This window comes from Diabrotica virgifera, chromosome 5, assembly GCF_917563875.1.
Source record: "Diabrotica virgifera virgifera chromosome 5, PGI_DIABVI_V3a".
In the NCBI taxonomy this organism is placed as follows: Eukaryota; Metazoa; Arthropoda; class Insecta; order Coleoptera; family Chrysomelidae; genus Diabrotica; species Diabrotica virgifera.
Window position 1 is genome coordinate 107,231,315 of NC_065447.1, and position 14,306 is coordinate 107,245,620.

A 14,306-nucleotide genomic window follows, 5' to 3' on the forward strand; every position below is an offset into this window, starting at 1 on the left:
TCGAATTATGTAAATCAAAGCATTACCTATAATGTAGGTACTTACATTTTACATTTTCCAAATAGGTACCTATGTAATTTTTTATTACAATACTGAAACATTTACAATTACGTACCTGTTGCTTTTAAAAACTATTTAAAAAGTCACTACAATTATAAACTTGCTTTTGTTTCTGTTCTCACAACAATAAAAACTAATATACACAACATCTGTTTACCCATAACCGATATATTGAACAATTATTGACAGGTCATTGTAATTACCCAATCAGAGCACGTATAACACTTCAGCTGCGCCCAGGACCAAGACTTTTGATGAATTCGCGCGCATTTACATTTACTCCCAACGCGCCTAAAGAAGTATTACTTCAAAAATCTAGTGTACATTCGATGGACACCAAGAATTATTTTGAAAAAAAAAAAGTATTGAGGATATGAATCCGGATTGCCCTATCACAAGTTTAGTGTCGTAACTACTAGCCCATTTGGGCGATAATGTGGCAAAGGTTTTCATAACGCTTAACGTGTAATCGAGAAACATTACATTCAAGTTCATACATTAATTTATAAAAAACTTTGAAAAACTCCTGATAGAAAAATAAAAAACCGCTAAACGCCCTAAAAATGATGGTGCACACAATATTCCAGCTACAAAAGGGCTGATATGAATATTACGTCGCGCAAAAATGTATTTTCATTTTGATCGAAAATAAAATTCTAGTTTTATTTTAAATGATTTTTCCACAATACTTGCTAAATTTGAAGTAAAAAGCAAAAGCAAAAGGGCCTCAAAATGAAAACTGTATCAACGTTACTCTTTTGTGGCGCGTTACTTCAAATTTAGCAAATATTATGAAAAAATCTTTCTAAATAAAAGTAAAATTTTATTTTCCATCAAAATTAAAACTTATTTTTGCGCCACGTCATATTCATGTATTCATATCAACTCTTTTGTAGCTGGAATAATAATAGAGAGTTTTTAAGCCCCTTATTTCAGCAACGTTAAACGTTATACTTTATTCTGATCATGCGCATTAACTGAAAAATAACGTATGTATTACTTTATTAGCGGAGAGGGTATCCCCTTATTTAGGTAGAAATAGGATTCCGTATTACGAAATAGGAAAAAGGGATTACGTATGTGAAGATTGCCAAATGTCATATATCTAAATCTTAAAACTGGTTTTCTTAAAAACTATCAGGCAATAAACATATACAGTATGTCCCTGTAAGTTGTATCCATATGGAAATTTTTTTTATTATTAATTTTACAAAAAAAGTTATTCTTTATAAAAAGTTCTGCATGGTCCAAAACCCAAGATTCAATCATCAGATATTAAATTTTATGAATGTTATACGAGATATGTCAAAAAGTTTGAATTTCACTCAAGAGTAAAGTAGCTTTATTTTTCACAATATTGAAAATTGCTATTATGAAAAGTTGTTTGGAATTAAAAACTATATGCTAATATGCAATTACATCCTTCCAATTGAAAAAAAAAATGAAAAATTATGGATAAATAACATTATTATTTTCAGTTATTTCAATTCTGATAACTCTTTCATTATTAATTTTACCAAAAAAGTGATTCTTAATAAAGAGTTCTGGATGGTCCAAAACCTAAAATACAACCATCTTATATCAAATTTTATCAATTTTATACGAGGTATGTCAAAAAAGATAAATTTAGATCAAAAGTAAAGTACTTATAGTTCAGATTATTTCAATTAGAAGGATGTACATAGTTTGGATGTACTAATGTACCGGATGTACTGAAACAGTTTTTAATTCTAAATAACTTTTCATAATAACAATTTTCGATAATGTGAAAAATAAACGTATTTTTTTCTTGAGAGAAATTCATATTTTTTGACATACCTCGTATAAAATTGACAAAATTTGACATAAGATGGTTGTATTTTAGGTTTTAGACCATGCAGAACTTTTTATTAAGAATCAGTTTTTTTTTTCGTAAAATTAATAATAAATGAGTCATCTGAATTGAAATAACTCAAAATAATGTTAGTTATCCATAATTCTTCAAAAAAAAATTTTCAATTAGAAGGGTGTAATTGCATACTAGAATATAGTTTTTAATTCTAAACAACTTTTCATAATAGCAATTTTCAATATTGTGAAAAATAAAGCTACTTTACTCTTGAGTGAAATTCAAACTTTTTGACATACCTGGTATAATATTCATAAAATTTGATATCTGATATTTGAATTTTGGGGTTTGGACCATGCAGAGCTTTTTATGAAGAATAACTTTTTTTCGTAAAATTAATAATAAAAAAGTTTTCCATATGGATATACAACTTACAGGACATACTGTATTATTGAATATAATCTGCTTGGCAAGCCTGGTAGAAAAATCTAACTTACACCATTTCTTCAGAAATCTGACACTTGATTTAGGATTTTAGGATGGATGTTTTGTGTTCCTAAAGTAGTAAATTGTCTTTGGTGAACGTCTTAATACATTTTCTTCCACTATGGCAAATAATTCAATAATAGTTATTTATGATATAAGTGTTAAAAGTACACGTTTAAGGCACGCATGTGAAAGTTTGCAGAGTGAGCGATAGCGAGTTCTGCAATTTACATGAGTGCCTTAAAAATGTACTTTTTAACACGCATATCATACAATATTTTTTCTACAAACGTAATTACAGGACAATATCTACAAAAACTTTTACTTAAACGTGACTGACATTCCATTTTTATATTTTTTTGACATTACATCAAAATTGTCTATACGGTCAATACGAGCTTCAGTGCCTTAAAATAATTTTAAAGCACTAGTGCCTTAAAGTAGCATTTTTAACGCTCGTATGGAGTGCTAAAAATTGCATTTTTAACACGGTTGTAGAAAAAATAAGTTATAGCACACAACTGCCGTTTTATACGTTACGTTTGCCAAATGTAAATTAACGTTAATCTGTGTGCGTATTTCTGAAAGGATTCAAAAACTATTTTAAGTAAACACGTTATCCCTTATTTACCACTCAATGCGCATGACAAGTATAACGTTTTACGTTTAACGTACGTCAAAAAGTAGAGGGTCTAAAAACTCTCTATTGTGTGGTTCACTCATTTTTACGGCGTTTAGCGGTTTTTTTATTCTTGTTTATTTATTACGGAACATTATTTTAATTTAAAATTAATTTTATTCACATTTTAACATGCTGAATGACATATTGAAATGATTCCTGGTCTTAATAATTAAGATTACCACACGAATCACGAAACATAGGATTAAAATATTTTCCCTCGGGCCAAAGATTTTTAAATCTTTGTAAAATATACGGCATGTACGTGATGATCACGGACCATAATAATTACGCAGGCTAATCCCTTTTTAGGTACCTAGATCGGATAGGTAATTTGGGTATTTCCATCAACAAGTAGCTCTATCATTGACAATGCCACTATGTGAAATCTTGCAACGCTGTTTGATTTAATGCAGAGGAACAAAAATAGACGTTCACTTTTTCTTGAACATTTTCACATCGCTCCATCTAGTATAACGTAGATCAAACAAACACTCGTATATTAAAATCTATTGAGATATAAAGAGTGGTGATACCTAGTGACTGTCTCAATTAAAACCAAATAATTTTATACATTGCGCTATGTTATGCTAGAGTTACTGTCTAGTTATACAATGATATTAGTGTCCCCATATGCGTCATATATGTATCTGGGATTTCAATTATCCACGGTATATCACGAGAAGCCAAAAATATTAGTATGTAAACGAGGTGTATACTTAAAATTTTGCAAAAATCGTAGAAATATTGTAATAGTCAAGCGCACGTGTTCTTAATCTACACTTTCTGGCAAGTATGATAAGGATAAAGGTTATATCGAACAGTTTTAAAGTACCGGGTACAAATAGTTCTGAAAATTTTAAATAAAAAATACATTAAAAATGAATAACCATTTTCAATTTCGTTGCAAAACGAAAATACAGCCGCATCATATTCTAGTCCAATCAGAGAGTGCAGCAAGCACCTCTACCGGTTTCGAAACTTATTAGTCTCTCATCAGGAGGCACATAGAACGGATTCTCGTTGGAACTTTACCGCGCTGAGCAGATGGGAGGTAAATTATAAATTGTAAAATTCCCTCATCTTCCTTAGTCTCAGCATCCGTATGGCTTGAAAATTGTAGAAGCCTCGGAGGTGTAACCAGAGAAGGTTCCCATTGATTTTAGTCTGGTGGGATATAGAGTAACATTACGTTGTTTTATATGCCATTAGAGTGAAAACTTAGTCTTTTGCTAGCAGTTACCGCTAGGGCATCTATGCCATTTCGTTCGTTGCAATCCGTGACTGCATGCCGGGGTTTGTTTTGGTTGGATCAAAGAGAGAAGCATATGTGCCTCCTGTTGAGAGACTAATAAGTTTCGAAACCGGTAGTGGTGCTTGCTGCACTCTCCGATTGGACTAGAATATGATGCGGCTGTATTTTCGTTTTGCGACGAAACTGAAAATGGTTATTCATTTTTTATTTACATGTTGGAATTACAAGGGAACCATTCTCGTTGGAACTTTACCGCTCTGAGCAGATGCGACGTGAATTATAAATTGTAAAATTCCCTCATCTTCCTTAGTCTCAGCATCCGTATGGCTTGCAAATTGTAGAAGACCCGGAGGTGTAACCAGAGAAGGTTCCCATTGTTTTCAGTCTGGTGGGATATAGAGTAACATTACGTTGTTTTATATGCCATTAGAGTGAAAACTTAGTCTGTCGTCTAAAGAATAAATTATTTAAAAAAATAATACAATAATACTTTAAAACTATCCGTGCCATACTTGGCAAAAGTGTAGGTACTGTACACCCTACTAAATTGTGTTAAATAATCGTTTCTGGCTACTACCAGAGGCACACGACAAGGGAAAGTGAATGGTTGACTCTTCCCAAAATTCTACGCCACTGACAGTACTGCTATTTTAGCATAATTTTGATATTCTCCAATACTTTCTATGTAAATAATATACTCTTCATTCGTAACGATAAAGTCATCAAATTTCGAGATATTTGAAGTTAAAAATGAAACGGCACAGTTATTTTTATTAAAAATGCCTCTTCGTTTTTGACTTCAAATATCTCGAAAACTAATGACTTTATCGTTACTTATGAAAACCATATTATATGCATAGAAAGTATTGGCGAATCCAAAAATTGCACTAAAATAGCAGTTCCCTTAGTGGCGTAGAATTTGGAAAGGGTCAACCATTCCCTTTCCCCCGTCGTACGCCTCTGGTACTAGCCAGAAACGTTTGCTTAACATAATTTACTAGGGTGTATAGTACCTACACTTGCTGCCTTATAAAATCCAATAAAAGCCAATCTTATATAAAATTTTATAGTCGTATTACTCCATAGAGTAACTAGGTGCATTTTTCCGTTGGAACTTTACCAGCTGCAGACGGGGGATGTGAATTGCATAGTGTAGAATTCCTTCCCCCTCGTCTTCACTGCAGCATCCATTTGACTTGCAAATTGTAGAAGTCTTGGAGGTGTCACCAGGAAAGTGTACCAATAAGTTTTCAATTTAAAAGTCTTTTAGTAATATTTTTAATATTTTCAATATTAATAATTGACTATTAGGATTGAAAACTACTTCGTCAAAAAAGTTTAACTTTGACACCCTGTATTTCGGTTATTACCAACCTTCGTACTAAAAGTACGAAGTCCCAGGTAAGTTAGCTTAAATCGAACTATTTTAACCCCAGGAATCTAAGTTTAAGCTGTGGCCCATTCGTTACCAAACGCCGTGTATATATACACCGTTTTTAGACGTCAACGCCTTTCCCGTAGGGATCCATGGAGAAGTATCACCGAGACGCAAGCCCTTATCCCTTGCTGTAATGCTCCTCTATAGGCCGATCAGACCAAGCCCTAGATTATTTAGAATTTTAGACTACGACGTTAGCCTTTTTATTTTTCTATTCACTAGTCTAGGCGCCAGAGGGGTCACCGTGTCCTTTTCAATTTTGATGGACAAACTCAACGGTTTCTTATGGATTTTTGGCTGCTGATTACGAATTTCGAGGGTGGATTTCGATCCGAGTGGTCAAAAAATTGTTATAAACAATTTAATTGTTTATAAATTGTTTATAAGACTCTGGCTCATAAACTAAAAGAGATAAAAAAGAATGTTTCAAATAAAATGTGTTCGCTAATAAAAAACAAAGAAAAAACATTTACTAAACTTAAATCCAACAGTTAGAACTCAAGATATTGTAAAATTAGTGCACAATGCATATTGCAAAATAAGTATTTTTTGAAGCTTTATCGATCGTAACTCAGCTTTTACGTAACCAAATGAGCCTTAGAGGGTATCATTTTAAAGCTTCATTAATAGGCTTCCAAACAAAGTTTGTTAAATTACTTTATCTGTATTTGTTTTAAAGTTATACCCGTTTGAAGTTATAATTTTCTTAAAAAAAGTGTACATCAATTTGTTTCAAGTAAATTTGAGCTGTAAACATTTAAATTTTAATCAACAATAATGATAGAAAAACTCAAAAGGAACATTTTGAACTTTTTAAAATGTTCGTCAGTTTATTTTTGGTCAAGATATCGATATTTTGATGGCGCGCTATGAGGCGCAAAAGCGGCTCACAGTCAAGTATATAACTATTTTTCGACGCTTTATCGATCGTAACTTGGCTTCTACGCATGCAAATGAGCCAATATGTGATATCCATATAAAAATGAATCGAGTTCTTTTACAGCATCATCAATGCATATAAGACGAGCATTTATGTTGTGGCGGCATACACACAATTGGCGTGCCTTGATGATGTTGCAAAAGAACTAGATCCACTTTATATGGATATCATCTAGATAATTAGACTCTGAAGCCCCAGAAAGTTTTAGTTTTACTGCCCACAATAACATACTTAGTACCACCATATAACTGTAAAAATTGCTCTAAGAACTTATGCAGATGTAAAAAAGCTGAGATTCTCTGTATATCTCGATGCAGATGCATGAAAGATAATGTTTGTAAAAATAGTATTAATAAATAATATCAACTTACTTTTTAGTTGTATTTCTGAAATATTAGTTTTTAATGGTTTTTGTTCTCATGTAGTACAAAAAATAGAAGACAAAGTAAATAGAATGAAAGATGATACGAGGTACAGTATGATGATTTAATTATAAAAATTATATGACAAAATTTTATTAGGATCTTCAAAAATGAAAAATGAAGATAACGTATATAATATACATAGAAATTATAATTTGCATCGAGAAGTTAGGGCTTGTCCATATGTGGGCGGTTTGCCAACGTCGACTGCGCGGTTTACCTGTTTTCCCCCTGTTTTTCTTGGTATTAGGGTGAAACTTCAAAGGCGGCATTAGGGTGAGATCAAGTAAAACAGGTAAACCGCGCAGTCAACGTTGGCAAACTGCCCACATATAAACAAGCTCTTTGCTCGTGAACCTTTACGCGGTGAGTCAATCTCAGAGCGCGCTATTAAAATATCGATATCTTGGCCAAAAATAAACATACGGACATTTTCTTAAGCATCAAAATGTTCCTTTTGAGTTCTTCTATCATTATTTTTAATTAAAGTATAAATGTTTATAGCTCAAATTTGCTTGAAACCCTTATAAACAAATTAATTTACAATTTTTTTAAGACAATTTTAACTTTAAACGGATATAACTTTAAAACAAATGAAAACAAAGTAATTTAACAAACTTTGTTTGGAAGCATATTCATTAAACTTTAAAATGAGACCTTCTAAGGCGTATTTGCATGCGTAGAAGCCGAGTTACGATCGATAAAGCTTCGAAAAATACTTATTTTGCAATTTGCATTGTGCACTAATTTTACAATATCTTGAGTTCTAATTGGTGGATTTAAGGGCACCCAAAGTCCAAAAATTGAATTTTTTAAGTTTTTTGGGTTACGATTGAAAATTATTCTGTGAAATCTTCTCTCTCCAACGGTATATAACACATTATAGTATAAAATTTCCATGGTTACAAAACTATTTGTTTTCTAAACGTCTGCACTCAACTTACCGTGTACCGGTAGCTTTATAGCCTATTAGAGTGTTTTACGTCTTTGCGATTTCCCGAATACTAAGTTTTTAACTTTTGATGTCAGATATCTCTGGTTCCTTAGAAGATCGAAGGTCCAAATTTTTACAGTAGTTGTAGATAGATAATATCTAGTCCCGCGTAAAGTTTTATTAAAAAATGTACAAAAACAAGTAAAATAAAAAATAAAATCTTAACTTTTTTGGGTTTTTTTTGTAAGAGTATTTTAAAAAAATTTAAAATAAATGTTTCTTTCACTCTAACTTTACAAAAATCTACGCGGGACTAAACAATACATGTAGTTTCAAAATAAAACAAAAATTAGGTCACTAAGTGCTTTGGTTACAGAGCTATGTGACATAATGTTAACATTGTCGTTAAATGGGACTTTGGGTGCTCTTAAGTTTAGTAAACGTTTTTTTCTTCGTTTTTTATTAACGAACAAATTTTAGTTGAAACATTATTTATCTCTTTTAGTTTATGAGCCTTATAAACAATTTATAAACAATTAAATTGTTTATAACAATTTTTTGACCACCCGGATCGAAATCCACCCTCGAAATTCGTAATCAGCAGCCAAAAATCCATAAGAAACCGTTGAGTTTGTCCATCAGAATTGAAAAGGACACGGTGACCTCTATTTGGCACCTAGACTACACCAGCCGGGGCTCGAACCTCGATCGTATATCCGCTAGATTTGTCGATCGAGCGCCTGAGACCACTAGACTATGTGACTATGACATTTATACATACCTAGTAGTATTTTCTCCGATAACTTTCCACAACTTTCTTAATTTCTCTTGATGGAATTTTCCTATTTCTAAACTATTTTCCATGTGCAGCATTGTCGATAAACAATAATAGACATGCTCATTCTTTTCAATTTGAATCGAAGATAATATTTCTAGGAGACAAACGTAATCGTCTATTTGTATAACACTGGGATGAATCTGGATCAAGCGCCTTACAAGATGTATCCTAAAAAATTAGAAATAAATAAATCCGAAACAAATATGGTTTACAAACCGTAATCAAATATATGCCTTTGTGTCATTAACAAAAGAAAATTTAGAAGTTTAAAAGGCTAATTAGAAGCAGAAGTAAAGAAAAATACATTTCATAGTAAATATTTTTCGTCAGTCTTTGTATTTAGGTTAATAAAAAAGAAGTGATGCTGATGCTATATTCAAGGAAAACCCATTATCGAAAACTATAATTTTTATGTATTCATTGAAAATATGATTGGAGAATGGTGGCATAGGCAACATTATTTTTTGAAAAAACAATTGTTTTTCAATTTCTTCACACAAAAGAAGTCTTTACACTCACAGTCTAAACTCATTTGAGAAATGCATTATAAGCTATACTATTGATGCATTTGCTAATTATCCATAAAAGAATGCGGGAATATGAACGCTATTTAGGAATCTGTTAGAAACAAAGGAATTCTAACTGGTAAACTATCTTCTTTTAGAAACATTATGAAGAAATCAAGATTTAAAATGGAAGACAACAGGAAAATTTTGGTTGAAAAATCTCACATAGGGGCCAAAAGAACAGAATTTCTAACAAAACTAAAATATACAGAACTGGAAGAAAGATTTGGATACAGAAATATTGTAGGTATATATAGTCCAGTCCTGTCGCCAGGGGGGGGGGGGTACAACGGCCTCCTTAATTCGGATGGACTTACCCAAATTTTTTTTATGTATTTTGACCCGTAGAACACGAATTTTTTGTGTAACAGTTGATCCGGATGTCGATAAGATTTTTATAAACAAAGAACTTGAGGAATTACATAACAGCGATTTTTCGCAAAATAAAACATTTTTTGTATTTTTTGGGTGATTCTCAGCAAAAAATGGTCTTACGAGTTTTTTCGTAGGATGCATAATTTTCGAGATAAACGCGGTTGAACTTTAAAAAAATCGAAAAAGTGCAATTTTTGAACCCGAATAACTTTTGATTAAAAAATAACACAGCAATTCTGCTTACTGCATTTGAAAGTTCAAGTCAAATTCTATCGGTTTTGATTATTTGAATTGCTAAAAATTAGGTTTTTATTTGTTAAACAAAGCCATAAACACATAGTGTTTCCCGTGCCCAATGCATGCGTTTTAATGTACGTAATCTACGTAGAAATTGTATGTATGCGCGCCTACTCGTTTGATTTCAAATGAGAAATGCATTGAAAACATCATTCAATCACTATGTGTTTATAGCTTTGTTTAAAAATAAAAAAAAATTTTAGCAATAAAAGTAATCAAAACCGTTAGAATTTGACTTGAACTTTCAAATGCGGTACGCAGAATTGCTATTTTATTTTTCAATAAAAAGTTATTCGGGTTCAAAAATTGCAATTTTTCGATTTTTTGAAAGTTCAACCGCGTTTATGTCAAAAACTATGCATCATACGAAAAAACTTGTAAAAACATTTTTTGCTTAGAATGACCCAACATATACAAAAAAATGTTTTGTTTTGCGAAAAATCGCTGTTATGTGATTCCTCAAGTTCTTTGTTTATAACAATCTTATCGACATCTGGATCGACTGTTACCCAAAAAATTCGTGCTCTACGGGTCAAAATACATAAAAAAAACTTGGGTAAGTCCATCTGAATTAAGGAGGCCGTTGTACCCCCACTGGCGACAGGACTATATAGTGATAAGGCTTACTTACATACAATACATATTTCCCAGACAGTTTGGAAAGTTTGAGGACATGGATATGTGCTCAAAATCGCCTGTATATAAAGGGCGACTGATTATTTTACATTATGGTGGTAAAAATGGATTTGCTGAAAACGCTGCTCTCATTTTCAAATCCGGGACAAAAACTGGTGAGTTTCATCATTGATTAATAAGTACATAGATACCTCACCTTTAGGTAAAACCGAATTCAGTGTTAAACTCCGCCCACTTACACCTCTTTGCCCCTCAAGTCTAAGTACTAACTGGCTGGACGGTGGCCAAGGTTCATAAATAGACAGGTTGCATGGTAACTTCTCACCAATCAACGTCGAGAATCTAATGGCGGGAGTGACGTCACCCAGAATGCTGCATTCAAATTCATTCACTTCACTCATTGAAATGAACTCGGAAAGTAGGAATGTATTGAAAATGTGTATATTTAAAAAAAAATACGTTTGGATTTTTAATGACTATTTATTTCATATATTCTTTAAAAAATGTGGTAGATACCTGTAGAGTTACAAAAATCATAGAATATAATTGTAATTAAATATATGCAGTAGAATAGCATTACTACTTAATTAAAGCAGAAGGAGATTCTTTCTTGTGTATATATGGGACTAAATCATTCAAATATCCTAGGTATATTAATAATGGGTTGAATACAATTTACTTTTTTAAATGATTTTGAGTAGGTATATAATAATTTTGAATTGGGGATAATGCATGTAGTACATTATTATAAATTACTCCTAACATGTAAACCATGGTGAAAAAGAGATTCAACTAAAGATTTATGTATCAAAATTAGTAGTTTTTCCCTTAAGTTTAACATAAGAGCATCTGATTACGTTAGGTACTGGATTATAATATCTAAAACTATTAAAACATTATGATTCCATTCAATAGGTACCTGTGAAGTTTTACATTAAGAGTAAATTATAAAAAAATACAATTTCAGTGCAATAAAGGGAATTTTCCCCATTTTATATATTCATTTAGTTTATAATTGCTTATTCAAACGATCTTCAGATGGCTGCAATATTGTTTATAATTTTATATGAAACAATTACATATAATAAATCTATTATCTATAGACTTAATTAGATATATTGTTCAATAAGTCTAAGCAGATTGTAACCTACATAGATGATGTAAACTTGATGTGAAGAACTGCAAGAGACATTACAGAACTGTAATGTCTATACAAGAATGTCCTTTACTATACAATATAGCAGAAAGAAAATCCAGTAAGTAAGTAGGTACTTAATACAACCACATTAAAATGTATCTTAACACTTGTAAAAGAGTTTTGGGTTTAAGTTATTATACTAAAAACACTTAATGATATCTATAGATACATTATATCTCAAGATATAAACACAAATTAAAACACTAACGATATTTAATAACAAAATATAGCCTCCAAACCACGTATCCTATTATGTTTACAAACAATTCGTAAAATTGATCGTCTGGGTGACGTCACGATGACAATATTTCATTTGTCAATGTCAAAGTTACCATACAACCTATGGTATAGGGACCTTGGACGGTGGCGACATTTATTGAAATTTTTGCCAAGATTGAAAAATAAATTTGGAGTCGCTTGGCTGGCGTAATAGACAACGATATAAGGGTAGTATTCAGCATTTTAACAAATAATTTTAACGCGATTGTAATCTCTATTTTGGAATTCCGATTTTACTTCAGATAAAACGCTAAAAATTGATTAATAAAAATAGTGAAGAGGTTTCTTAAAAATTATTTAATTATTAATACACTACAAAAACACAACAAAATAGAAAATACATAATAAAATTAGCAGTGATAATTCACATGTAAATTATTTTTTGCAATTTGTAAAAGAATGATTTTCAGAACTAATGCGAAATAAACTATTTGAAGTTGATATACAGAATTTCTTTCCAGATCTAACCCATTCACCCCAGGTAAAATATTGCAAAACCTCCGAATTTTAAAGAATCCATTGGATTGGCATGAAATTTGGTATACATATATACTGATAAAATGACAGGGAATTTCCAACATATAAATAGTTGAGGGCCATCTGCCTAGGAACAATAGGTAAAAGCTGATAAACGGACAGGATTAGAAAGTTTAAAACATCACTAATTAGATCATATTTCAAAACAAAGTAAATAAGTATATTTGAATGTTAATTCTTTTCAAACTAAGATAGTAAAATTAAAATTTTAGGAAAAAAAGATATTTATTATTTCTTGATCTCAAGAAGTACTTTCATTATTGACAATATCGAAACATTTTATTATTAAAAGTCGATAACAATTAAAAACCACGTTCATGTTTATATGAAAGTACTTTTAAAATGAAGGTATATTACTCTTGAGAAGAATTAATATTTTTTAACAAACTTGGTATACGACTCATAATATTTGACATCTGATTCTTTCATTTTGAGTTTTAGGACGTGCAAGTTTTTATCAATAATACATTTTTCCCTAAACTGAATAAAAAAGTTTCCATATGATTCCAATGTTTTAAGACATACTGATATTGTTTTCCTGATATTATAAAATACTTGTTAATATCTACTGTATATATAAAATAAAGCTAATAGTGTAGTTTAACATTCAGTTGAGTCCACGATTATTTACCCGTGCGTCATTAATACCTGACGAGATAAAACACATACTTTTGATCTAGCATCATTCTCTTCCACGCATGAAACTAAAGACAAACCAGCTACCGCCTGTAACACATGTTTTTTATGAACGCACTAGACTAACTCTATTGCGCACAATAGAGAAAAAATTTTCTAGAGGATTTTGGTTCAGAAAAGATGTTAAAAGATATGACACATTATATTATTTTTGAAGTTCCTCCCACAAACATAAAACTGAGAAAATGGTCCACTGAAAGCCGTGTAGACAGTGAATATTATTTCTCTCTTTTTGATTTTCAAAAACTTTAATTTTTTTAAAATATTCTAAACCTGCTTTTAAGTTTTCAGTTGACTTGCTTAAAGTTGACATTCGCTTTCGGTTTGGATTACTATCACTACAATATTTGCTGTTAAGACCATCAAAAATATTATTTATAATTTTCAAAAATTCGGCAGTAAGAGAAGCCGTTTTGGTGTGTAACTGCCCTACAGACATTGCTGTTGATATTGCTGAGGCAATTGAGTTGGAAAAAATTTGTGCTGCTAATTTTACACGCATTTTTTGAAAATTATTAGGGTTTATATGAACGTTTGTCATTTTCACCATGCATCATGCTCTCACACTGGTTCTATCGATGTTGTATGTGTATTCAATATCTTGCCACGATATTTGTTTAGAATCGGCAAAAAAACGTCAACTTTTTGTTAAGAAAATTATTTCTTAGACTTTTTAATAAGTGGGGTGTATCGAACACAGTGAAAATCCTCTGATTTCCTATTTCTATTGCAGGCTGATCCTTACATGCGCCTAACAGCTTAAATAAAGCTCTATTATTAGATGCTTTATCACACAACACTTTTGGTATATACCCAATATTTTGTAATTTTGAAACAACTTC

At 31.4% G+C, this 14,306-nt stretch overlaps 1 protein-coding gene across 3 annotated transcripts in view; it reads right to left on the reverse strand.

Annotated features, from left to right (window-relative positions):
- The window catches only part of LOC126885081 (serine-protein kinase ATM-like), a 624,001-nt gene that overhangs the window by 561,244 nt on the left and 48,451 nt on the right, over positions 1 to 14,306 (reverse strand). For all 3 annotated transcript variants that reach the window (XR_007698275.1, XR_007698276.1, XM_050651504.1), the window contains exon 8: positions 8,824 to 9,048. Coding sequence is in view for 1 of the 3 variants with exons in the window: in XM_050651504.1 (XP_050507461.1) it covers positions 8,824 to 9,048 (225 nt within the window). In the remaining 2 variants the exon portion in view is untranslated. The remainder of the gene's footprint in view (positions 1 to 8,823; positions 9,049 to 14,306) is intronic.